At 39.1% G+C, this 27161-nt stretch overlaps 2 protein-coding genes across 5 annotated transcripts in view; one reads left to right on the forward strand and one right to left on the reverse strand.

Moving 5' to 3' along the window:
• Positions 1-116: 116 nt before the first annotated feature.
• On the reverse strand, positions 117-8524 carry LOC112576979. 2 transcript variants are annotated; one of them, XM_025259887.1, is made up of 4 exons: positions 6970-8524; positions 4649-4777; positions 3420-3787; positions 117-1386 (listed from the first exon to the last, which is right to left on the reverse strand). In XM_025259887.1, the coding sequence occupies exons 1-4, from the start codon at positions 6983-6985 to the stop codon at positions 1141-1143; spliced, it is 759 nt and encodes a 252-aa protein (XP_025115672.1). In that variant the 5' UTR covers positions 6986-8524; the 3' UTR covers positions 117-1140. The 2 variants fall into 2 exon arrangements, with proteins under 2 accessions (XP_025115672.1, XP_025115671.1); XM_025259886.1 differs by having other exon boundaries at positions 4622-4777; positions 6970-8521.
• Positions 8525-12182: 3658 nt separating this feature from the next.
• LOC112576772 (trafficking protein particle complex subunit 8-like) overlaps positions 12183-27161 on the forward strand; it is a 30039-nt gene continuing 15060 nt past the window's right edge. Inside the window, exons 1-13 of one of the 3 annotated variants that reach the window (XM_025259461.1) lie at positions 12183-12617; positions 13862-14071; positions 16171-16260; positions 16953-17127; positions 18182-18344; positions 19088-19126; positions 22773-22923; positions 23639-23792; positions 25381-25555; positions 25787-25896; positions 26134-26284; positions 26463-26566; positions 26936-27041. In XM_025259461.1, coding sequence (XP_025115246.1) covers positions 12461-12617; positions 13862-14071; positions 16171-16260; positions 16953-17127; positions 18182-18344; positions 19088-19126; positions 22773-22923; positions 23639-23792; positions 25381-25555; positions 25787-25896; positions 26134-26284; positions 26463-26566; positions 26936-27041 — 1785 coding nt within the window. In that variant the 5' untranslated portion in view covers positions 12183-12460. The remainder of the gene's footprint in view (positions 12618-13861; positions 14072-16170; positions 16261-16952; positions 17128-18181; positions 18345-19087; positions 19127-22772; positions 22924-23638; positions 23793-25380; positions 25556-25786; positions 25897-26133; positions 26285-26462; positions 26567-26935; positions 27042-27161) is intronic. The other 2 variants (XM_025259462.1, XM_025259463.1) reach the window with 2 other exon arrangements.

Raw genomic sequence — 27161 nt, forward strand, 5'->3', positions numbered from 1 at the left:
TGCATAATGCCCACTTGTTGTCGACATATCTTTCTTCGTGTTGTGTTCTGTCATGCCTGCCAACGTTTGCCACGCACTTTTTTTTCTAAAAAAAAAAAAAAAAATACCCAAGGAACTTATGCTGTTATTTTCTTTTTATTACCTCCAAGCGAAGGCAACAAAAACATGTCAGTTTTTTTTTATCTCAGTGTCTCAGCATCTTACAGTTATAAATGAATATCGTACTTTAGTATTAAATAACAAAGTCATTTTTTCGAGTGGAGGAAGTAAAAATAAAAGTGTACATATGTCTCTCTCTATATATATATATGAATAGCTGCATTATATTTTATAAACGTTATATTTTACAAGAAACGTTTGCTTTATAAATGTAAAATAAAATATAGAAAAGGAATAAAGCTTGATTGTAATACTCGTTATACAAAATGTGTTACAATTGTATCTTTTCCATAAAAGGTGTGATGTACACAATATTAAAGATATATTTATATATAAGCAAGCGAAATCATACCTTGCTTGTGCTTTGTATGTACATACTTCGAACCTTTCTTTATGTTTTGGACTCTATGGCCTAGGAATAAGAAAAATCTAGCGATTAAGACAGATTAAGGGAATATTAAAAAAGTATTATTTATGTTCAATAAGTAGGATAATGCTTGTATGAATGCAGTAATGAACAAATCTGAAAGCTAATTAAAGTGAGGAGATACCAATGTTGCTTTCACCTGTGTAGTGACAGCATTTGCTACCTACGCACTGACTTTATATATCTTAACTCTTGCATAAATTGAGGATGTGTGGCTCGGTTAAAACTTGGTTTCCTTTTCTCGTGACCAGCTTTACTTTCCACAAACCTAAGCTGGTCCGCTGAGGGAAATTCACCGAGAATCGAACCGCTCACCTCTCAGTTGGGACACCGGCACTCTAACCTCTCCGTTCTCCGCTTCACTCTCCTCAGACCACATGGTCACATGGCAACCTCTTGCTTTTAGCAAATTGTGTTTATTTTGTTCTGGAGGGGAGTAGTGGTCTTTATTGGAGTTAACGGAGCAGTCTCTGTACTATAAGGCGCAAAATGGACAAGAGCAGGTCTCATAGTTCTGGCGTCCAGGTTAGAAATAAGCGCCGGCTTACAAAGTATCAGAGTTTTAAATTTTTCGGAAAGTATGTATGCGTGTGTAGGTTGGGGGATGAATCAAAAGAAAGGTATAATAAAATGGACACTGGTGTTCTTAGACTCTCCAGCTGGTATCCATCGTGCGTCCGAAGTAGATCGCAGTGACGATAAGTGCGACAAAGGCTAAAAGAAAGAGAATGGCCATTAAGATGACAAATTGCCTCAGGGAGGGGTGCTCCATAATCATTAGGGTTCTTCAACTTATGTACCTGAAAAAAAACAGATAATTTTTTTTAAACACAGGACACTAGTCAATACAGGTGTCAAGTTCTTCATTCAACAAAACAAAATATACTGTATCTTTTCAGTAACAGGCCAGGATGACGAGTAAACACTTTTAAGAAACAAAAAAAATAATAATCATGATCCCCATATGACAACATTTTCTTTTGCACAGGGGTAAATGTGCAAACCCGTAACCCAAGAAAGTAATCATTGTCTTGAAGTTGAGTATGATTAACAAACCTATAAACCATACTAACAACTGAAAAGAAAGAACAAAAGAAATAAAAAAAAAGAAGAGAAGCAATGGAAGATGGATGTTTACAGTCACTCCAACTGAAAGTTAAGGATGTTAGCATATTATAGCCCTGGCATGCTGTTTAACTCGGTACCTGGCATTGTGACATGTCTGTGGACTAGTCAGGTGGAGAATGGAATGGAATATTAATGCTCGACTTCTACACGACACGCAGTGGCCCAGTGTGCACCGCGATCCCAACATTCACTTACTAATGTATGAAGGGGCCCTGAGGCTTACAATATGTTTGCGGGCCTTAAAATATGTGAGAACACTACCAAGTTCTGCTTTTAGGGTCGGGAGAGGAGGAGGAGGTCAAAGACGACCGGCAGTTTCACGACCTCCGCCTACCGTGGCTTTCATTCCGTAGCTATGGAGAAATAATGTGTCAAACAAAACCTTTGTGCAGTAGTTGTAGTTCTTTTACAGCTTGAAAAAAAATTTACGTGCGAACGCTTATATTGCCCGAAGAAAGACATTAATCACCTGCAACTCTGACCTTTAACTGTTTTTATAAAGTGCCACGCGCTTTATCATGTGCGTGATGTCCGACTTTGGCATGGGCATGGAAACTGAGAGAATTATACCTAATGACATGAGGGGGAAAAAATGTTAGGAGGGGGGAACTAAGAGGAGATAGTGGGGCCGTAGTTATGACGCAGAGGTAACGTTACCCCGAGGTTAGAAGAGAAGTGTTGCGGAAAAGCATCGCAAACCTAGAGTCAGCTGACTTAAGTTTCCCATCCTTTTTGCGATACACTACTATGGCTGACCCTGTGGGACCCTGGGAATAGGGTCCCTGCCATCCAGCCAGGCATGTCGGAAGAGGCGACTAAGGTGGACATATATAGGTAAATTAGGGTGTGGTAGGGCTAACAACCCCACCATGTAAAAAAAAAACAACAACAAAAAAACAAACAAAAAAACCCCAAAAACAAACCACTTACAGAAACTAAAATCAGAGAATACGTCACGGAATGTAATGAAGCTATAGAGGGCGTGTTAGGGTTGTAGCTGAGTGCTAGTATATATAAATATAGTATATATAAATACTCCGCGGGTACCGATGTACCTCTTGTTCATGATTACGACCCCTGATGTGGAGACAATGGGACTTTTGTAGGAGTAAGCTTCGACTAAATTTATTAGGAGATGAAGAAGAGGAAGATAATTTTAACAGAATAACGAAAAGCAAGCGAAAGAGAAGAAGAAGTACTAGCGGTGGAAAAAACTAGGAGCACACAGACTGGCCCGAGAAATGGATGCAATCACCAGCGGAGTAACAGGATGCTTCCAGACCAGGCAGAACACAGTTAAACAGATCTTCGGTTGTTACATACTGATAGAAAAAATATATTTACAACACCTTGATCTCTGCGACAACTTCAGCGGCCTTAAAAATACATTAGCAGAGTGTATCACGAGGGGATGTGGTAGGTGACACGACTTTTCAACATTAAAGAGGGTCTTGTTCAAGTCACTGAAGCGCAGTACAAAAGTTCAAGGAGGACATTACTTCTAGGTAACTAAATAGGAACCTTTCTTTATATAATAGTGGGCATCCGTTAAGGAGTCTCTTTACTGTGTGCACTGCTCGACATTTGTTTTTGGAAAACACCACGAAAGATACCCTTCATGACCCTCACTCCTCCATTTATATCAGCACAATGATGATAATAATGATGATGATAATGATGCCCCCAATACTAACTGAAGACTCACCCTGTCATCAGTGTCGTGGTCTTCGTGGGGGAACTGGCGGGGAATCCCCAGTCCTGCTCCAGGCCCTCCACCGCCGAGAGCTGGGCCGAAAGGAGGAAAGGGCGGGGAGGAGTAGGGAGGCATCATGTGTCCCATCATTGCTGCATGGGGGCCGTAGCCTAGCGGAGGCATCCCGTAGGGGCCGGGAAAGTAGGAGTGTTGGGGGATTCCCAGCATGGCGGGATGCATGGGCGGACGCTGCATTAGGGACAGGTGCGGCCCGCCGGCTTCGCTCTCGGAACTCATTGCTGAAGATGAGGACGACGACGCGGATGAAGATTGTGTAGTGTTTACTGACTGGGCGACAGGATGCGCAGATGTCTGATTATCTGAGGGGGAGAAAACACTGAAGGTGAGATGCTAAAGGAGGAAACTTTGAAGGTGAAATGCTGAAAGGAGGCGAGTGATTTTTTTTTTTTTTTGTGATGATGATGATGATAATAATAATAATGATGACATCATATGTTAACTAAATCAATAATACTAATATTAATTGACAAAACCTAGCTGAAAAGGTGACACTATTTCATTTTCTTTGTATTCTCCTTGTTTTCCCGATTGCTTGCTGCTTATTTGCTCATTTACTTCTTCCTTCATTCCTTTCTAAACTCACAAGCTTTAAGAATCCCGCCACACTCACTTACTTTTAGCGTTCAAACTCAAAGCTTTAGTAAGTTTAGTAAGCTTACACAAACATCTTATGCTTCAGAAATTAACCAGACAAAAGTGGGTCACAATCAATTCTATTAAAACTTCTCACACGATCAATAATTAAGAAATGGATAAAGATCTAACACCATAAAATTAATGGATTGGGTTGTCAGTTCATATATACTTAGCGACTACAGAACGGATCCATCTATTGCTACACTCACCTGATGTTAACTAATAAAGAGAAAAGTAGAGAAGAATTTTTTTTATAATTTTTTTTTTTACTGTCATATCGTTTGTGTGAATGAAGTAAATAAAACAATAGATGAAACTATTGCTCAATATGCGATCCCAGTATATTCTCTCCTTTCTTGCCTGACATCAAGTACATGTATTCTAAGGAGAATGTGATTCTACTGTACTTCGTGAAACATGTTCAAATCCTCCCCCTCTTTCTTTCTCTCTCTCTCTCACACACACGTGCGTGTTGAGATGCACTCAACCTCACGCACCTTGTGGTGAACTCTTGCGTCTCGCACCTGCGCTGCCTACGTGATCGTGGTTGTGGTGGGGGTGGTTGCTGGTGGAAGTCAGATTATAGTAGGTACTGTCGACCTCGATAGTTGCTGTTGTTGCTGCTCTGCATGGTACAGTGCTGCTAATCTTTTCTGCTCAACCCACAAAAACAAGCATAAACGCATGTATGGACAAGCGCGCGCGCACACACACATACAAACACACGCTCGCATAGCAAGCATACGAAACATAACTAAGATATGATCATCCAGTTAAAATAGCACCATGTTGTATATGTTATCGAATAAAAATACACTATTAGCGCTATTTATTTATTAGCATGACAAAGTTCGATCTACTTCAAGATCAAACACTGACATCCAGCCAGAACATAATTATTTGAAAGCACAAATCTTTAAGTGTATATGCTATATGCTATCACCAAGAAGTCTTATATAAAGAATAAGGTGAATTTGCAAACCGAAATATACAAACTCGGCACAAACTTTAGCACAAACTCAACTAATGGAGATGCAAAAGGAAATGGAGGGAGCAGTAACAGTTGAAAGCTCTGCCATAGAGACTGGAGTTTAAATTCCTTTGTAGGAGGTAAGTTGAGTTTTATAGGCATCTTGAGGCTGAAATACATGCATAATTCTGATAAGAACTGATCGGTGCGCCGCCTGCCGTCGTGTTTCTGACACTTATAGTACACCTGTGACGTAGGCGTCAACGTTCTCTACAGGAAGTGGAAGCACGAGACAATTTATTCTCGTGTAGCATTCGTTCGTGCAAATATTTCTAGTTTTGTGTGAGTTGCCGCTACATCCATGCATCAGTGTCAGTGTCAGTGCAAACGTGTGTGTGTGTGTATAAGTGTGTGTTTGTGTGTATAAGTGCGTGTGTGTGTGTATGTGTGTATAAGTGTGTGTTTGTGTGTATAAGTGCGTGTGTGTGAGTGCGTGTGTGCGTGCGTGCGTGCGTGTGTGTGTGTGTGTGTGTGTTGTGTGTGTGTGTGTGTGTGTGTGTGTGTGTGTGTATAAGTGTGTGTGCGTGTGTTTGTGTGCATATGTGCGTGTGTGTGTGTGCGTGCCAGCATGTTGTAAAACATCGAGAGTGATGTCAGTTAAGCTCATTAGCATGCACCGCTGCACGACGTCCACGTTTCGCTGAGGGATAATTATGTCGCCCTCAGAAAGGTTTTCCATCTCATTGGCAATGTTAAGAATGCTTTCCATTTATGTCTACCTACTTTTATTTTTTAAATTTTTTTTTCGATCTCTTTTGTGGTGTCTCCAGTGGAGACTGTGTGTGTAATTACCAAACGAAATTGATCAGAATCGCTTGATTTTTCTCTGAAAGTTAAATGCCAAGAAATTTAATTTCCGAATCTGTTAACTCCGTTCGAATAAAAGTTCGATTAGGCGACACAGAGACCTCCAAGAAACTACGACTTCCTCTTGAGATAGGGGGGTTCGGGGTTGGGGGAATAGAAAATACTCAGCGATACAACATTTTCTGCTGTCTTTCCACGAGTAACAATATGATAAATGGTGTAAGAATAATTTATGATAAGAAGAAAACGGACGAGGAACATAACCTGACGCCTAATACATGTGACATTAAAAGTGTAACCAAGCTTTGCTGCCACCACAGTGGTGGAACACCAGGTGTTCGTCTGATTAGACACAGGTGTGTAGAAGACTTGCACATTCTTCATTATTCAGGTTGTGTTTGCAGCTTGCAATTCTGGCTACAGTCGAAATTTCTTTGGTTAAGTGCAGCAAGAAATTTCGATGCATGAGTAGTGTGCATTATGAAAGGAAGACAATGATGGCTAACGGGTGAGCAGTCAATCAGCGATGTCAAAATTAAGATTCACGCCTTAATTTTGTTAACGCCCCACACAGAAACAGTAATAATAGCATTATGGAAGATTAGTACTTTTATATAGAGCTTTTATAATAGTACGCCGCTTTACAGACCATTAAAGGCGGCTCAAAGCGCTTTACAAATTCCAAAAAAAATAAAAAAAATAAAAATAGACGAAGAAATTTTAAGACTGTATTGTACACACAAAAATCATCGCTCTCGTGGGTAAAATGCAAAAAATATCAAACAATCTAAACATTACAACACTATGAAACGAATCCTGGGGATTGATCGATGAATAATTAAAAAAAAAACAGTATTGTTGAGCACCTGTATAACAAAGGTGTGATGAAAACTTTGTAAAATAACCTTAAGGTATGACAAATGATCTGGCAGTGAAAAATAGGCACAGGCCGAGGCCCCAAGCTTAGCAAAACTTTTTCGACGAAAGTCCCAAGTGCAAGCGACTTACCTTTCTTCTTCCCCATCTTATCCCCTTTCGCCCTCACTGGTCGTCAGACGATAATGCAACGACCGTCCCTCGCCTTCCTCTCAGTTATGTAACCGAGTGAAAACAAAGGACCACAGTGCAACTTCAGCTCCAGAGATCGTTCACGCCGTCTGTGGTGTGGTTGCAAGCTGCAGGTTTCCGCAAACTTAGTTTGGTGACGAATACTGCACAGACGAGGGCGGAGGACGAGCAGCAAAGAATGAAAAAAAAAAAAAAAAAAGGCGACGGAGTGGTGGTAGGGAGTGGGGAACGCCGGGACAGCAGTCATGTATCTTCCGTGGAAAAACAAGCACAAGAAGGCCTCTCCTTTAGCCCCAGGGGAGGGTTTGGATGGAGAGAGGGAGGTTCCCTTTATAAACTTCCCTCCTTTCCTTGAATTCCAGGTGAAGGAATCCCTCTTGTCCAAGTGTGTCTTGGCAGCCCCTGTCATCGCTGAAAGTCAAGTATTTATTACCTCTCGTCAACTCGTACGCATGCTCAGAAAACACAAAGTCCTTAAATGAAAAGAAGAGAGGAGGAAATCAACTTCTTGAACCACGTGAAAAAGAAATCAGGTGTTGGACATTTTGCTCAGAATGAGCTCCATCACGACCCAGGGACAACACCGGACATGCATGCCAATCATACAACCTCTCCTCCACATCGACGAGGGAAGGAACGATGGAATGAAGTTATCGTGTGCCTCCTGCTCTTCCATGGATAGATTCCAGAGAGTAGAACTCTCCATACAACACCGTTTTATTTACTTTTCTACGAAGATAATTTTCGTGGATTTTGAAAACTTCTCTGGAAATCTCGTGTGATTATTAATTAAAATGATGACATTAAATTGGAGCAGAGGCAGGATGTTGTGACATTTCTCGCATCATCATCATCTACCTTGAGAAATATGAAAGAGAGAAACCAACTCAAGCGAAAGCTCGTCCTGTTTAAGCAGGTCGAAGGGAATGCTCCTGTTTTAAACTCACACCTTTTGTAAAATAATAATAATAAAAAAAATGATTACAGCGACATGTGATATGAATTGAAGATTGTTGTTTGCCAGACAAACACCATCCAGGTTTTGCTTATTGTCTGTTAGTCTTTGACCTCCATTCCCACCCACAAAAAAAAAAATCCTACTACACATCTGAAGTTTACGAAGGCAATAAAGTGATGGAAATCAGAAACAAAGACAGATTGCCGATCTGTTTTGCAACTAGAGAAAGTGTCCACGTCGAGTCGTGCGCCCGTCAGGACAGTGAGAACACAGGTACTTCTGAGCTCCATGCTGATGCGCGACTGGTGGGACATGGAAAGGGAAGCGGGCAGGACAGGGGAAGATAGGAGTGGGCGGGGGATGAGAGAAGTGGGCGAAGACAAGGAGGATGTTGTCAGTGATGTATACAGAGGGAAAGGCAAAGCTGTCCGAGAATTGGAAGGAGACGACGAGGTAATGTATGTGTGTGAGTGAATCACGTATACATGTGTGTATGCGCGCGCGTGTTTGTGTGTGCGTACTTTTGTTAGAGTCTGCTCATGTGCACACACACACACACCTACCACAGGCGTAGACGCACATATATATATATAAACACGCCTTTTATCTACACACCCGCCTGCGTGTGTGTTTGCGCGCGCGTTAGTGTGTGTGTGTGCGCGCGTGCAAATGCGTGTGTGAATGTGCACAATTAATGTCTCCAGGTGACGGTCACGGTTCTCGCCTCCGCCGATGTGAAAAATGTGAGGACAGCCACATACACAGTCTGCGGTGACAGCTGTGCTCCTCCGGCTGTAGCACACGCTGATGTCTCCACAGATACGTGGGCGAGCGCGTGTTCACGTGTACCCAGCCACTATAGCATCTCACCCGTCCTGCTACTGGCCCCGAGTTTGCCACCCCGGGTTAGGAATGATCGCTCGAGCATAGAGGTTGGGACATGACGGATTCTCTCCAGACCTGTCTCGACCTATAACTAGCCTACCAAGCTCTTTTCTTGCGATTTATCCTTCTGGATATGTTTCAGTTCTAGGAGGGAAAGTGCTTCCACCTAAATGTAATTTCTCACTTATATGGGGGATGGGGATTTGCGGTCATATTGGGAAAGCAGGATGGGCGGGGCGATGAGGGAGAGGGGTTCCATCTGGATAACGTGCCTCGGATCCAATTTTAAAAACATGGAAACAAAACATTTTGGCGAGACAGTTGCACAGACTGTCGCACCGGAAGTATTTACTCAAGACACAGTTTAGAGACCATATATGAATACTTGTTCACAAAATTGTTGAAGAATATTTTCTTAGTTAAGATTTACTAAAGATTTACAGAAAAATACGAAAAAGACTTTACAGAGAAATTAATTGCTCATTACTGAGATTTTGTCTCTCACTTCTCAACTGTTTGTAATTCTACATGTTATAAATGTAGATTTTAAATTTTAATTATGTTATATAATTTTGCCGCCATTGCAAGGGTCTACAGCAGATGAAGACAGATTCAATGGTATACATGTCGACTTCATTACATGTAATATACGCGCCGTCAATCTTGTATTACTGAGATTAAAAAAAAATAAATAAAAAGTGCACTACACTAAAAAGGCAGCTTCAATCACTTTTATGGTGAGCTCAAAAGAAAGAAGAGAGGGATGGCAAGCAAAAACTCTACTTATTTTCAATCATCTATTGATGATGGCTAGAGGAGCTAAAGAGAAAGACAAGCAAGAAGATGAGAAAGAGAGAAGAAGAAAAATACGAAATTATTGATATAATGTTAAGTGAGGTGAGATCAAACGATTGCTTATCTTAATTTATCCCATACCTTCTGTGGTTAGCTCCTGTGGTCAAGACCTGGCTGTTATAGTGGTAGATAAGGCTCTGGTCAGGCCTGCAATCGAAGATGGGATACCTTGTTTGGACCGAACCATCAGCGTGACAAGGTAAACAGATGCAAACTGACTGTGACTCGGTTCTCGGCGAGGGTGGAGTCTCGGGACAGGCGAGTCACAGGTAAAAAATAGACTGGCGCATCCTCCACGGTTGCTCGGCAGCGACGTTGATTGTACCTGGACACACGCGGGGCAGGATCAGAGGATTTGGGCCTTTGTAACTGTCAAGTTGGGGACAGGGAGGCAAGGGCGTAAAAAGAATTAATCCGTATTTTCTAGAGGGAGGACCAAATACCGCATGGAGCTCATTTCAAATAAAGTGTCTCCATTGTTTATTTTCATATATCGAGGCATTTATTTTTAGCCCATTCAACATAAGTGTAAGTATTTTGTGGACATCAGATACGTTTTGTGTAAAGGAAGTGGCAAAAAGATTACAAACTGAAGAAAGAATATCTTCCACGGATGAACTAGCGAAAACTCTAATGGGGTTATGCAGCGGAATGAGCTTTTATACCTCCTCTAAACTCATTTGTCTCATGGCATTATCGTTATTCTATCAATACATGCCTGTTCACCCGGTAAGACAATCAACAGTCTCCTTCAACTCTTGCCATCGTATTTCCAAAGTAGGACATTAGGATTAGGATCATAGGGTAAGGTCATCCTTCAGCTGGAACCAGAAGGTTGCAATGCCATGCCATGCAGTGTACCTTCATATAAACCCTTGCATTATTCAGCTGTAAAAAGACAGGCTTTCAACAAAATGATGGTTCCTTCTCAGTGATGCTCTGTCCCTAAACATAGCCCGCCGTCAGCAGCGCAGACTTCATGGAATCATCAACGTATTTATCTCACCACCCTCAGGACAGCGGCGAGGTCACTTAATTGCTTGTAGTTCATTTGTCATCCACTAAATAGTAGACTAAGTATTTTCGTGGACAATGGACAAGTTTTATAAAGGAAAAGGAAAAAATGTACATGGAAGAAAGGATATTACGTCAGTCAGATAACACACTACCTATGTGATTAAGTGAGGTAACACACTACATATATGATCGACGACTGAGGTAGTATACATAATTTTATATGATCGATGACAGTGAGATAGCACTCACATCCGCTGGCTGGTCGTCTGGGGGAACAACTGAATAGACGCAGCAATGGCCAAGGCTCGCCATTTAACCCTGTCGTGGGCGGTGGTGAACAGGAACGACCAGTATTCTTTTTTTATTTCCAAGTTTTTTCTTCTGTTCAGCCCGACGACAGCCTCCCCCTAAGGTACTTTGAGGGATGGTTTTAAACAGAGTGCCCTCCCGGGTCAAACCAGACCAGTTTACTCTGCTTGAAAATGCGATTTCTGGTGTCCTACAATCGAGTGTGGCAACCGTGTTCTGTACGAAGTCATTGGTTTTATGGTCCTTGTCGAAGTTTGGAGCGTGTGGTAGTATATTGTGGGTTAAAACACTCGCTTCTCGATATTCAAAGAGAGGTGCAGAGTTCTTCTCGTCTCGGGATATTTTGTGACAGTTCGCAGGACCTGTCATCGGGTGGTTTTTTTTTTTTTCGGGTCCTCCCTACCTCGTTTCCCTCATAGTTGAAATGACTTCTAGGTTGAAGCACAAAGCAGCCAGCCCAGTCAACTAGCCATTCCAATACAATATTCAGAGCAGCTAAATCAGGCACATGTTCTGGAACGCCTGAATTCTCTTCTACAAGTCAGCAAGCAGTCCAAAGTCTCACATCCGTACAGAAGGACTGGAACTACGACAGTCTTAACTTGGTACTGCACCAGCTTCTATCCAGCCTGACCACTGCTGCTGTTTCTGTCACGATCCCTCCACAGACTTGCCGTCTTTTGCTCATAATTATACTTATACCACTTTCCGCTGTGGCCATTCATGCAGATCGCTGCATTGCTGGGCTTCGTTCCAAATGCGTTCAGACTGTCAGCCAGTCTTTTGTTGAGGCAGTCGGTGCCTGCTAGCAGATCGATGCCAGCCTCATAGTACAGGCCGGGTTGCACGTGCGCCATTTCTCCCATCATAATGCTCAACAACATACAACAACAACTTAATCACAACTTCAAATGTATACAGTTCTGGTACTATTCTGGCTGTTAGTTACATTTGCCTCAAGTTTTATATGACTTGTAAAGCGCACTGATCCCATTAAAAAAAAAAAAAAAAAAAAAATCAGTTCAAGGCGCTCTAGAGCGTTTGAGTCATTGAGTCGTGAGTCGATCTTCAGCAACCGCTTGACACCACGACAAGAGGCTGACTGGGTGCGGACAATGTGCAGTCTCAGCCGCTGAACCAAGTAGTCGGAATGGAGTCTGGGGATGAGGTAGAAAGAATAACTATGCAGCTCTCATCGTTATTTGTGATGATATAGGGCGAGATCGCACGTAGACGACGAAAGCCAGACAAGAAATAACGCAGTTACGTCCCATGGCGTCTAACCGGAAGTGGTGGAGCCAACACAAATATGGCGCATGACAGCAGCGAGCTGCTATCAAAATATAACATTCTTATAGCGCGTTGTGCTATCTGAGTACAGCTTTAGTTAGTGTTATTTGTACAAACATGTCTCAGTGCAAGCAGACAGCCGAGGAATTTATCCAGAGCACGTTTAGTCCCAATGTTGCAGTCTTGTGCAGCGCAGATGCGGAGTTACTCTGCCAGAAAAACAATCTGACTTTTCAGCAGTTAATCCAGCCTTTTTGTCGTCTGTCATCCGAAGGTAAGGAATTCAAAATTAGCGTGGGGGAATTGAGTCTTCGTCTGTCGCTGTGTTTTGTTCTAATGTGATTTTAAGACGAATGTGGAAATGGATGCTGCTTAACCAACGTCTGTCTAGTTGACTGTTTTATCTCATTATGTCTTCACAAAATGTCTGACATAATGCACTCGCTGTGGGTTATTCGGTTACAACGTTTGGCGTAATAAACCTCGATACATAATTGAGCAGTTGATAAATGTCTAGCGATTTATGTTTTATGAACTTTACCTTCGTTCTGCACCGCTTATCTTTTTTTCCTAGTTGCATCATCTGAAACATCTTCCTTTAAAGGGGCGTGCAGGAAGGGGGTGAGGAAGGGTTATCGGGTTTGAAGATCTATTGCTTTCTGTTACTAAGACTTAATCAGTTTTTGTAGTTTTTCTGTTTTGTTTTGTTTTCGCAAAAAAGTAATGGAAATGTTAGTCAAGTTATTATTTTTTTTTTACCCCAAGTGTAGTAATGATGACAATTCCTGGGCTCAAAGTACTTTATTTTCTTTCCAGATTGTATACCCCTCAGCCTTTTTTCATTTCAGTCTTTTTATAGACCAGTCAGAATCCCCCCATCCCCAAAGTTTATAATTTTTTTCAGATCCGGCATTGTGTGCAGGATGCTTTTATAACATGTTTTATTAAATGGACCAAATTTTCTGAGATGACATCAGTTATATGAAACTATTCTCTATGCGTTGGAAGTCTGTTAATGACTAGCATGATCAATAGCAATATTAGCTCCAACTTGTAATACCAGTAAAACATAGATAACTTAATGTTTGGTACATTTAATATTTTGTACAATTGTAGCAGTATTTAATGACATAGTTACAATACATCCTTGACTTGGATGTTCATCTATCATTTAATGTTAACTTGTCCAGTGCCAACAGTATACGTTCTGTATGACATGTAACCTTATATGTAGATTAGTATTACTTTATTTTAGACTCCTTCAGCAGATTTAATTAAGAAAAGTAAATGTTAAAGGAAATAACATTATTTTTTTTGGTGAGATTTGGTGTTTTCTACAGAGTGCTTTTTCTGTTTCTACTTTTATATATTATATTACATAGAACAGCATTGTTTTGATTTGGATGAAATCATCTCTACTTTCCTTTACTTAACTTCCACTTAAAATAGCATGCTTCAAACTTCTAGCCTTGCCTGCACAGATAAAGTAATGCTGAAATTTTTTTTCTCTCCTTCAAGTTCATATCCGAGATGCAAACAATGTGTCACACTCCATCCATGGTCTGCGGATCAAGGCATGCGACATGTCCAATCAGATTCTTCAGCAGGCTGCTATTCGCAAAACGCTGAATGATGCAGTGGCCAATGCTCAGCTTCAGCAGCCTTCAACACTGGATGGTGGTCGTACCAATGTCCACACATTTGGAAATTATGATCTTCATTTAAATGGTAACTTGAGTTAATCCAGATGTTTGCCTTAGTGACAAGTAAATGAATTAGCTTATGCTAGAGATTTGAGAAAGACTTTAAAAATATTTTCTAAATAAGCAGTTGGCATAGCAATGTATACATCTCTATATTTGTGTAAGTTTTAGTTACCCTCCAAATACCACCTTGATGGTAAATCCTGAATTTAAAATTGGATTTATGTCTGTTTGAGAAACATCACACACCTGATAACTCTTATGCACTGATGAAAAGTCAAGAATATCCCTCATATCATTAGTCTTTAAGGTATTAAAGGCATTACAAAAAGAAAACAAAACAAAACAAACAGTTTATTCATGCCATTTTAATATTGACAGAATGTGTAAAGATTTCTGCTTCATGAAAATTAAAAGAAAAAAAATATTCCCAGAAAATACAAAGTTTTTAATTCATGACTTACACATGACTTACAGGCTAACACGCCCTTAATTTAGGCTAGCATCATTCATTGGTCCAATTATTCATTCCCTTAACTGCAATTAGTTGATCCTATGGCGGTTTGCTTGTTTTGATCAACTTTGGGAGGATTGGGTTATAGACTAAGCAGCTGACATTGTGCTTGTCCCTAAAATCACTAAGCCCAGTCAACCCAAAGACTTCAGACCAGTTGCTCTTATGTCTATCATCATGAAATCGCTTGAGAAGATTACAAGGTGTGAGGCTAGACTGCTGTTGATTCACATCTTGACCCGCTACAGTTTGCCAACAGAGCTGGAAGAAGTGTCGATGACGCTAAGCTGTTTAAACTAAATACTTTGTACAAACATCTGGAGAAACCCAGATCTCATGCCAGGCTTCTCTTCGCTGATTTTTCTTCTGCTTAACTGTGTAACTGTGTAACCTGACTTGTTGGCAGAGAGTCTAGTTTCAGACTTCCATCTGTGTCACCAACTAACTTTCTGGATCCTGGACTTTTTAACAAACAGGCAACAGAGAGTTTCTGTTCATGGTCTTCTCTCAGATCCTGTTATCACCTGTACATGTTACCCTCAAGGCTGCTGCTTATCTCTGCTACTGTTTATACTGTATACTAACAGTTGTAAAAGCACTATGGATAGGAGCTTGTAACATTTTCTGTTGACACTGCCTTGCCTTCTCTTTTGTATGATAGTGTACATGATCATAGTGGCACTCCTCCTGACTTTATTCGCTGGTGTGACGAACACTTGTCTTAAATGCCACAAAGACTAAGGAAATGATTTTCAACTTTTGGAGGAACAGGCGCAAGGCAATCATCAGTATTATCCATGATGATGCCATTGAGGTAGTTGACTCTTACAAATACATAGGTATTATCTTTGATAACAAGCTTAAATGGGACATCAACACCGACATAATCCTCCGTAAGAGCCAACAGCATCAGTACCTCCTACTTAACTCAGATCTTTCTCTGTCAACTCTGTCATCCTTGCTCGGTTCTATCAGTCCTCCTTTGAAAGTCTCATCACTTTTTCTTTCATCTCTTGGTTCCATAGCCTCTCCCGAAGGAACAGAAACAGTCTTGTCTCCCTTGTTAATATCTGTACCAAGATCACTGGAACCAGGCAGAGGGATTTGGCAGCCTTTTGTCATCAGCAAATCCTCAGGAAGGCATCCCTCATCCTCTCTATTCTTGATCATGTGTTGGCATGTGAGTTTCCACTCTTGCGGTCTGGCAGTAGGTACGCGATGTCAGTATGCAGTACCGATCATCACCGCAACTCATTCATTCCATGTGCCTTTCACAATAAACTCTACTGGCCATGATCTTATACTAGCCTGAGGTGGCCTGAGGTTACCAACTGTATCTGCTGTTGTTGGGAATGTGTGTGTGAGAGAGAGACTATTTCAACATGTACATATATTATATAATATTATCTTTTTATATCATATGTATATATTATTGCTAGTATGAGCACCATCTTGAATTGCTCCTAGGGATCAGTAAGTTGTACTACAAAAGCTTTCCTTAAGTGGTTAGCCTCAGCCTTTCTAGGAATTGCATTTGCTGAGTTGATGATTTTGATGGCCATTCCATTTATTAATTTTGCTGTTATAAACTTACAATTCTTATTTCACAGCTTCAGCACCCTGGTTTGAATCTTGGAGGGACTGTTTCTTGCAAACGCTGGCTCCTTCAGACCATGAATATCTGAACCATTGCCTAGCATGTATCCTTACCAGAAAACTTTTGCTGCTTAAATCGATGCTTCATTCTTTTTTGGTCACAGTAGTTTATCATTTGTACCCCTTATACTTTTTTTAATATAGTTTGACAAGCAAGCATTTAAACTCCTTATTACAAAGTCCCCCAAACAGAAAGAGAGGGCTGCAGTCCAATACAGGCAACGACAAATAGATCGTCATCCTCAAGGAGAGACAGGCCATAGTATATAGAACAGCTTGCAGCTGAAGCCGAGGCAGCAGTCGAATGGAGAGGCATAAAGACTACCTGCCAGATAATAAGAAAGCTATGAGGGGACCAAAGGCACAAACAGGACCTCCCGGTTAAAAGAGCAGATGGCACACCCATCACTGAAGAGCAAGCCAAATTTTCTTCGATATGGTAAACCATAATTCAGTGTGCTCACTGATAAGATGGACATCTTGATGGGGGTAATATGTACAGTATACTCGAAACTTCTAGCTAAACACCTTTTTGACAGTCTAAATAGGCTTTTTCACCTACCTATGTAAGAATCTGCAATGATCTAGTAATAATGCTGAACTTGAATACTACAAGTCAATGTTTATTCTGGTAGCTCTTTTTCATTGTCTTCTTTCGGTGTTTACCAACCAGATTGTTTCGATTTTTTTATACAAGTGAAGAGCTGAATAAATATTTCCTTGACTTGAGTGACAGGCCTGTTTGTGGTGTCTTCAGCACAAGCAGATCCTCTAAGCATGTTCACAGCACTAGCCAACCAGCAGATGACTCAGCAGCAGCAGTTTCCGAACAAAGCTCCTCGTTGGTTTTGCCAGGGTGTCCTGCATTACTATGTGCTTTTACATGATGTTGTGGATGGAGAACAAGCCAGGTATAGACTATTTAAGGAGATGTGTCTTCTCTGATTTACTTTCTTGGTAGTGAGTGCTGAAGAGCAGCAAACACTTCCTCCTTGTCTTTTATATTAAACAATTATATCATTTTCATCGTCATCATTATCATCATTCTCTTGACTGGTCCTAGCTTGCAACCTGCTATGGTCGGATGTGACTGGTTGTCATGGGCAACTGGATAGACACAGCAGGTCACCACAGTGGCTTGCCTTGAGTGGCAGTAAGCAAGTCCTGCATGGAATAGCCAGTCCATTCTGTTTGCTAGCCAGTTCTTTCTCTTTCAGTGTCAGTGTCAATACCCTCAGGGTACCCTGCAGTATGGTATTAGCTAGAGTTCCATGCTGGGGGTCTAATGGCTAAACTAAATAAGACCAGAAAGCAACCACTTCACTGTTACCCAATAAAAGTTCATGATGGCCTATTGGCATGGGGATTGTGCTTAAGCATATTCCTTGCTTGTATTCCATTATTAAAGATTTGGAACAGCTTCATTATTAGCATTTGTCACCCATAGCATTTGTGTGAAATAAAAATTTGCATTTTGGGTGAAGCAGCTTAGGGAAAAATTGAATATGCTGGCATGAATAATATGTTAATGGCTGCACCAGAGGCTTAAAGGCTTAGGATGGAAATCATTTGTTTTTCTGATAGCTTGCTTTCCTTGCATGAAAGATTTTATGAAATATACATGTCAGTATTTTATCATTGAATGCTGAATTTTGGAGATAAGGTGGAAGCAGTTTAGTAGTTTTCCAAGTTATAAAGAAGACAATAAACTACTAAACAAGTTTAAATTATTGATTTTTCCAAACCTTCATGGTTGCTTTCGTGGGCCCAAATTGACTGTGTTCAATTGTAAAAGTGATCATTTAAGGTTTTTTCTTTACAAGTCATTTCTTGTTTCATGTAAGCACTTTCTGAGCTGTCCTGTCATGGTACACTATGCTTTAACCCATCCCTACCTATCTTCATTCTTTTGATTGTTGATGCTGTCACTGCTGCTCTTATCATTTGCCTTTTTGTTGTGTCAAGAGCGGAGGCTGTCTATCAGAGCATGAAATCCACATTTGGAGGCCAGATCTGTCATTTGCTTCAAATCAATTCCCGCTCAACTCACACCTTAGAGACCATGAAGACTGGACCGTCTCCGCCCGACCCATGGAGTCAGTTTTTGCCCAAACCAGCTGAACCTCAAGTGAGTTTCAAGCATGCTCTGTTGCTATTTTACAAGAAATTAAGGTAATTATCTTTTTTATTTGCAGAATCTGTTTACTGCTGAGTCTATATTAGCTTTTAGATACTTTATATTCTTGTTTGAAGAATTTCTCTGTGTGAAACAAAAGCATGCAACAATAAAAAGAGAAGGAAAGTTTAATTTCTGTATATTTTAAGATAGTTTATTGGTATTTCTTGTGTGTCATTGAAGTATGCTGTAGCTATGCTTGATTTCTGTATTAACAGTTTAATTGCCTTTAAACATTGAATTCATTTTCTTTTAAATAACCATCATAGAAGAAAAAAAAAAACTAGCCAGAGCTTGGGATAACTAAAAACTTAATCATTTTACACTAAAACTTGGTAAATGCTGTATTATATATATATGCTTGAAATGAGCAGGTGTTGGGGATTATCATTTGAGAAAAATGTGCCTCATTGTTGCATTCAGGAGTTTTACAAGACATGCCAACCACAGATTTCCAAAATTGTATCAAGAGACATAAACAGGAGAAATATATTCATCAGCCCTTGCTGCATAGTCGTAGCATGAAATAGTAGCATGTGGGGGACGTTGATCATATGAAAGCTAACAATAGCAGCACCAAAAAAACTTAACATGTAAACACAACATATATTAGCAAAATCTATAATTATGAATAATGAGGCTTTATTAACTGTGAAGACATACTGAGTTACGGTGTTAAATATGCAACTTTTCAGATGAATCAGCGTACAAAAGCTAGGTATTTCATTACATGGGTAAGTGAGGTTGAAACTTAAGCCTAAATGTGAATTTTTCATTTATATATTTTTCTTGGTTTCTGTCATGCAATCTGAAATTTTTTTTTCCGCATCATTTTTATGTCATTTCTTGCTTCTTATTGATCCATGTTCATTTTGGTTGGAATATTTGCTTTTGACAAGCTTTTTTGTGCACATGTATATTCTGTTCACTGGAATTTGACGTCTTGTTTTTATGTCAGGAAGACATAAACATTTCTGAATATTATTTTTCAGTTACTTTGATGTTTGCTTTGAGAATATTATAACAATAAAAAAATCTATAGGCATCCATATTGTCACTTAAAATAGGAGAACAAAGAGAGGAATATGACATAATTAAAAAGTCTCCACAAAGAATGCTTCAGAATGGGTATCTGCATTCATGTGCATTTCCTATTTATGAGTTTATTTGGATTGCAGCCAGAATGAATGAGCACAGATAATGTGTGGTTCTAGCTCTAGGAACTCTAAACCTCTCACTTCTGTCTGTGTGTCTAATGTTAAATTCCCATCGTAGTGGGTGGGAACTGTTGGCTAAAATTGTTGTTTGTAGTTTGTTGATCAGAATCTTGTCATTCATTGTCTCTATATCGTTCTGCCCCTTCCCAACCACCCCATTTGCTTTTTTTTTTTTCAAAGTTTTTGTTCAATTTGTGCATGTCCTACTTTGCAATGTTTCCACCCTAGCACACTAGACTAAAACTATAACAGAAGTGTAAAATATTTGCAGAAGTTCTAAGTGCACATTAAAATATTTCCGTTTTCTCAAACAGTACAGACAGCTATACATTTTCTTATATCAGCTTTTAAAATAAGTTAATCATTAATAATTATAACTAAATATTTGTAACTGTCCACTCTTCTTACTGCTTCTTCTTGAATAAGTATTTCATTAAATTCAGCTCCTGTCTTTTCCAAAAAAATCAATTATTTCTTTCATTTTCTTTATATTCAACTCTTAAAGTATTCATCATCATGCCATTTATCTCTTGTTTGTAGTGGGAATCATCATCATTAGAAATCAGTCCATTAAGTTCGTTGTCATCTGCAAATGTAACTGTGGAGCAGTCTTCATTTTTTTGTGACTACATTCACCGGTTTGATATTTGATATTTCATGACTGGAAAAACTTTCAGTCACAGCCTCAGGAAATGTACTTGTTTATCACTAACTCACCCACAACAAATTTTTTAAAAAGAATTATTAAAATTAATGTTAGTAGCCAAGTTAAATAATCATTAAAAAAAAAAAGAACCGGAAACTATTACTACTACTAGCCTTTCCATGAGGAAAGTAAAATGTTCTGTTTTGATTAACAGCATGGTTTGCAGAGGGAGCAAAGAAGCTGGTTTCAACAAAAAATAGCTGGCATGTGTGGTAAAATATGTAGTGCGAACACAACATACTTTGATCGGCTTGCTCACCTACAAACTAGTTTATTTTACTTATCAAATATAATCAGGTGGCAATGGTACTGAAAGATGTCCATGTGAAGTTTATTTTTTGTAAGCTGTGCAGTAGAATGGCCAAGAAAAGAGGTTACTACTTATGTCATTGTAACCTCTTAAAGTGTGAACTGGCAAATTGGTAAACTGAACATATGCTTGGTATTCTTTGATATGAACTTTGTGAAAGAAAAGTGGAACATAAACGAGTGGTGTAAAAATAACATACAATCATCATATAAAGAATTTATTATATTTTAATTTTCATGTTTCAAGTTATAGTGGTATTAAACGTAGGTAAACTTGACTTCTAATAAAACCTCGTGGCTTTTTGCACTTGGTGACAGTGTCAGATCTATGTGGTTCAAAAAAAGAAAAAAAAAAAAGAAAATTGTGCACATCTACAGTTTTAAGCAGGGGTAGCAAGTGGAGGGGTTGGGTGAAGGTAAAGGAATTTGTAATTACATCTGGTATGTATTTTACTTTGTTTAAACAGAAAGCTTTACAAATTGGCAATTTCTCACTTTAATGATGCTAAAAGGTTTCAGAAATATGTCTTCTCTCTCTCTGACATTTTCTTAAACACTTTAATTTTACTGTGTAATGTACACACACACACATAGACACATCTACCCAACTTTTTCCTTTTAATGTTTTTTAACAAGAGCATGAGATTTCTTTAAGTGCATGAAACTTTAAAGATATCTATTTCTTTCTCTTTTTTGTTCTTTTGTGATGGACATTCCAGTACTCTGGATAATAATGTATGACATTCTTGCTTGCGCATGCCATTCGTTTAAAATGTTTTTCTGTTTTGCTTGGCTTTGCATTGGTTTTTAACAAAGTTTATGAAAGTTTTATCAATAAAATCATCATTTTTACATTTTTATATGACTGTGTCTGTCTCTTAAACCAGCATTCTTCTTGTCTGTTTTATTGGGTGATTTGAAGTCACTTAAGTGAAGGAAAAGAATGGAAGAAACTGAAAATAAAAATACACATAGTACTTTGACAAAAGGGAAGAGTTGGAAGAAGCTGAATACTTCACTAGAAGCACATTGTTCGGTGCTTTTGTACTTGTTTCATGAACCTATCAGAAATGTCATAAGTTTAAGAACCCTCCGTCCTGTGGCAGGTTTTTTGAAAGCAATCATCAGTAAAAACAAATGTAAACATTCCTTAAAAAGGGATTGAGGATTCATCAGATTCTACTTTGAAATAAACAGGTTTAGGTGAGTTACGAGTTGTAATCTACAAAATAATTGTCAAGCATATACTATAGTATTTGTCGGGTGTAAAAGATCATGTGCATTTCTGGACCAAATTAAATGTTTTTTTAAAGTAAAATTTCAGAAGAAGAGAATAATGAAATGGCATCTGTTCAGTAGATCTTGTTGGAAATAATATTTTTCACCCTGATATTGTGCAGCTATGCAGTGAGAAAGCCTTATTGTCCTTGACCAAGTCCAGCTCATAAAAAAAAATGTAACTTGAAATGATCTCTGTGCACACACACACGCAGAATTCATCTGAGAAAGAAATCAGTTATACTTGAAACTAGAAACTACTGAATTAAATAAAATAGTCAGCTATGATTTTGTCAACAGTTCTTGATATATAAGGGCAATAATGACTAATTAAAAAGTGTTTTTAGTTGTAGCTTTCCCAGTATATATGTGTGATTACAATATTCATTGTCAAGCTATGTGGCATAAGTAATGCCAGCGGCTGGGTCTCAGGTTCAGATGGCACCACATGCTTGGTGTTGATAGAATGAGCATTTTACTTCATTTATGTAGTGGTACAGTCTTCACTGTTTTCCAGCTAGCTTTTAAGGCAAATACTCTCGAGGTTGTATACATGCACATAGATGAATGATGACAGACACATTCGTGCACCAGTATGCATAAATGCTTATAGATTGGTGTGGTCTTTTATAAATTGCCCTGATTGTAATTTAAATTTATGTCCGAATTTTGCTAAAACATTTAACAATTTTTTTTTTACAGTCTGCCTCAGCTTCATCTTGTGAACTGACGTTGAGGTGTAGGTGATGTGAATTTCTTGTGGTGGCTGATTTTCTAAGTCATGTTGAGTCTTATAAGAAGAAAGTTTTTCTTTTTTTAATCTTAAATGACACTGACACTTGATGTTCTATGCAATGTTATGTTATGCAGGAAGGGGTTGATTATGATGGTATTGGTGCTGAGGATGATGCCTCGTTTCCAACAGAACTGTCAGAAGGTACCTCTGAGATTAATCCAACCATGCTTACTTCTGTGGAATCTGCATCTGAACTCTTTGAAGAGAATCTACAGTCACCAACAGGTTGAGCAAGAATTCTTTAGATGCTAAAAACCAGAAAAAATATTTATGAATACATGTGACCAAAAATAAGCCAAAATTGAATGGAGGTAAAACAGAAGTCCTTATTTTTTTTTCTAAGAGAATTATTAAAGTTTGTCCTGATCTGCTTGTCTCTGTTCAGATATATCTGTTGGCAGTCATGTTTCTATCCTCGTGCTGCTTATTACAAAATGATATCAGATCATTGCCATTCACTATACTCAATTCAGATTACAAAAATTCTTATTTGTTCTTTAGTTCTATCCAAATAAGATTACTTCAATTATCTTCTTGCTGGCGGTCTACAGTATTCAAAAGCTTCCCAAAGTCCTATTTTCTATCCTATTTTATTTGTTAAATATATTCTTTATTACCTTTGTTCTCTTTAACCTGTGATTCAGTGGCTGAATATGTTTCTTGTCAGCATGTTATTGTTAGCCAGTGTTGTTAGTGTCATTTCTTTATCATCAATGGTTAGTGTAGAGGGTGCGACTAGCTGTGGTTGTGATTGTGCATGATAAAAGGGCTGTATTGTTATTGTTACATAGCATAAAATAAAAGTACTGTTATCGTTGTTACCTAGCGTATGATAAAAGTGCTGTATTATTATTGTTACATGGTAATTTAAAGTGTACATAAGAGTGCATATACTTTCCTGCATTCATTTGCAAGTCCCTGTCTGATGCTTTATCTGCAGAACCCCCAGAACCTCCAGCACCTGCTCCTCAGCAGGACGAAATGTTTGACCACCCCTTGTCCTTGTCACAGTTTGTCAAACCTGCCTTGCAGACAGAGCTGCCTTCACAAGAGAATGACCTGACTGCTGCCGCCAATGGCTATACAGATTCTGGGTGAGCATAATCTGTGTACTTAAGTACTCTTATTGCTGCTGTTATTTTTATGATGGATGTTATTATTTTGATAAGAAGACGGAAGGAAAGAATGCACTTGAAACTCACCCTGCTGACCCATTAGGAATGGCATTTCAATTAGGGAGAGTCATGTCCATTTGCCTAACTGGCTGTAGGGGACAGCTCTCTATTGTTTTGTCTCATCCATGGATCTGCGTTTAATTTTGGTGTCTCCTACTTATCTGTGATGTTTATTGGCTGTTAAATGGATTGATCTAGAAAATTTAGATCACGAGTTTTCTTAAGTACAGAAAGCCGTTGCATCCTGTTCTTTATCTTGCCATCTTTCTTTGGGATTTTGATTCTTTGTACTTCCTTCACTGAACTTTTACTTTTTGGCATTGTGGACTATGCCGTTTTTCATTTTCTGATTTGCAGACTATATACTTTGTTGCGTGTTCTACAGATTTTGGCTCTATGCTGTTTAACAATGTCATGTGATGATCAATGCTTTTTGTGTCATCATGCATCTTGCTCCATGCAAAATTTTTGGCTCCTGTCGCATTTGCTTTTTCAGTGCCAGAATTGTGCTCTGTTCTCAACTGTGCTGCCCTAGAATTTCAAATGAAGTATTCAGTAAAATCTTTCTTTTGATTGCAAAATATGCGAAATATTACTTCTTGTAATGTTATGTGTTTCACTTGTTTGATTTCTGTATAACCTATTGAACCTAGCTATATGGAAACTGTCTACTAATCTTCATAGATATTATTAGCCAGTTGAGTCAGAGCGCATGGAGCTTGCTGCTGGCAAGAAATGCACTATAGAAATGCTATTACTAATTAAAGGAGGAGTGAGGTGTTAGAGGCCTCACTTTTCTTGGAGTCAGCTCTTTGTGAGGGAAGTGCACATTTACTTTACCTTATTGTCTTAACTAAGCCTTTGTGGTGTCAGATACCCACTCCACAGCTGGGTCAATGTGAGGGGAAGTAATGCTGTGTCACATGGGTATCAAACTACATGTTGTGCATGCCTTTGGGTTTGACTGCTGATGATCTAATGACTAGACAATTTGCGAAGAGGATAGGGCTCCGCAGACCCTACTCATGGTGTACCAACTACGTTCATGCCTCTTATAGTCACCTTTTCATACCCTTCCTTTTGCAATATCATGCTACTCTCAACTCTTGTTCTTGTTATTTGGTTCCTCTTTGTGTTTTCTGTATTTGATTTTATTCTTTATTTAGTATGGTTGTTTATTCTTTTATAGCTTATATGTTGCTTGTTTTCCTGTCCCTCGTATGCTGTCCATGCTTAGGAGTGTTAGTATGTGCTTTACAAATTTTGAATGTTTTATTATTGTAGATATAATGTCATATATAATTACGTTTGGTCTTATTATAGGCAGAGTTAACTCGGCAAGTATTTTGTTTAGCATTTCTTCCTTTAGTTTTGTGGTTGAAAAGCTATATGAGGAACACATCATCTGTACTGTCATTTAATATTGTCCAGTGCACTATAATTTGTAAATGGAAGTGAATTGTCATTGGTTACTTCTGAAATCTGATTTGTCTGGTTTATCACACAGGAGTCAGACCACATCCATGCAGTTGTCAGCACTAGCAGATCGCACCAAGTTGCGTATACATGGATGCTGTCTCACTACATCTGATCAAGATCGACTTCGTATATTCATGCACGAGTTTGTGGTTAGAGCTCTTATTCCATGGGCTGAGCGACAGATGAAAATTTTAAATGATCAGGTGGGTCATTTTATATTTCTCAGAGCATATTCACATTGATTATTTGAAGATGTAAGAGGATGTAATAGGGATTTGAGTAGGATGTACCAATAAGCAGAAATGGTATTACGTATGTATATCACTTGGTTAGGAGGAGAGATAAAGTGGAATGCTACTGTGATGATGATGGTGATGATGAAAGCTTGAATGCAAGATTGATGTTCATTCTTTCAATAATCTCTTGTGCTGCAGCTAACATCTAGAAAAGGAATTCACAGATCAATCTTCTCTGCCACCAAAAAATGGTTTGGTGGGAACAAGCCTGCTGGCCCCATTCCTGCCTCACAGAACACAACTGTTGTGTGAGTAGACATGCAGGAGTATTGATTACCTCATTGAACTTAGCAATCTCTCAGCCACCTCTTGTCATGGTTTGCCATGATGTATATATATATGTGTGTATATATATTTTTGTATGTGTTTATATATATATACACACATTGAGGGTGTGTATATATCTTCTTTATATAAAAGAATGAAGTGCAGTTACAGCCCTCGTAGACCCATAGATTTAGGCACTTTATATTTGCTCTTAACAGATACACCAAAGATGCACCTGAGCTTCAACTGCGAAGGCTTGGTGACCTTGCCTTCCTGTTTCAAATGTATGAGTTTGCCTACAATACTTACCATGCTGCTAAGAAAGACTTCAACAATGACCATGCATGGCTGCATTTTGCTGGTTCACTGGTGAGTGTTTGCATTAAAGTGTTTTACCAATCTTTCTTATGCTGTACTCTAGCTAGTTCAGCAGTCAGCAGAGAGCAAAGAGTTCATAAGGATTTGAATGTATCTATTTGCTCATTTTGATGCATGTGGCTTCATCTCTTATGCTTATGCAGAAAATATGTGTTTGTGTGGATTGCAGGAAATGGCCAGCATTTCAATTTTCATGCAAGGACCACCATGTCAGCGGCCATACCCACACCATTACATGGAGACTGCCATTTCCACCTACCTCACCTCCTGCAGGTAAAATGCCCCACATCTGCACCCCCACCTTAAGTATGTGTTCCTTTTCTAACCAGTAAACTTGACGACCATCATGCATGTTGTTGAGCAAGGTGATGAAAACTTTATGTCAAGCAGCACACTTATTTACCCACATGAATCTTCACTATTAAAGAACTTGGATGAAGCAATGATATACCATGTCTGTAAAAGCTTTTCACAGCTTTGTTCCCAGTTAAAGAATACTGTTCACTTCAGTATGCTAGCTTGATGGAGTCTTTAGTGCTATAGGTGGAAAATGGAGGTCTAAAATCTGAAATAGCTTCTGACAAAGAGATGTATTTGACAGGCCTTTATAGTCTTTATTTGATGCCAACATTTTCTCCATAGAAATCCTTTGTATGCCACTCGGGCAACACTGGTGAGCACAGAAATACTAAAAAGACGGAACATGTTCAGTGAAGCAGCCATGCAGTTTCTCAAGATGATCACAGAGGTGAATGCTGCTCCTTTTAATTTCAAATGGTTATCTGTGACTGTGCGTGTGTAGTAAGGAGGAGGGGTATCAGTGGGTAGGCTGTGCATGCCTTCATGCATCCTAAGTCATGCTGTTGTC

Source organism: Pomacea canaliculata, linkage group LG12, assembly GCF_003073045.1.
Source record: "Pomacea canaliculata isolate SZHN2017 linkage group LG12, ASM307304v1, whole genome shotgun sequence".
In the NCBI taxonomy this organism is placed as follows: Eukaryota; Metazoa; Mollusca; class Gastropoda; order Architaenioglossa; family Ampullariidae; genus Pomacea; species Pomacea canaliculata.

What these genes read in the sequence shown, in the direction of transcription:
- LOC112576979 (XM_025259886.1), bottom strand. An exon ending in ACGCAAGAGTTCACCACAAG is followed by an intron (nt 3,788 to 4,621) that starts GTGCGTGAGGTT and finishes TCTCCCCCTCAG; the next exon opens with ATAATCAGACATCTGCGCAT. An exon ending in ACCACGACACTGATGACAGG is followed by an intron (nt 1,387 to 3,419) that starts GTGAGTCTTCAG and finishes GTTTTTTTTCAG; the next exon opens with GTACATAAGTTGAAGAACCC.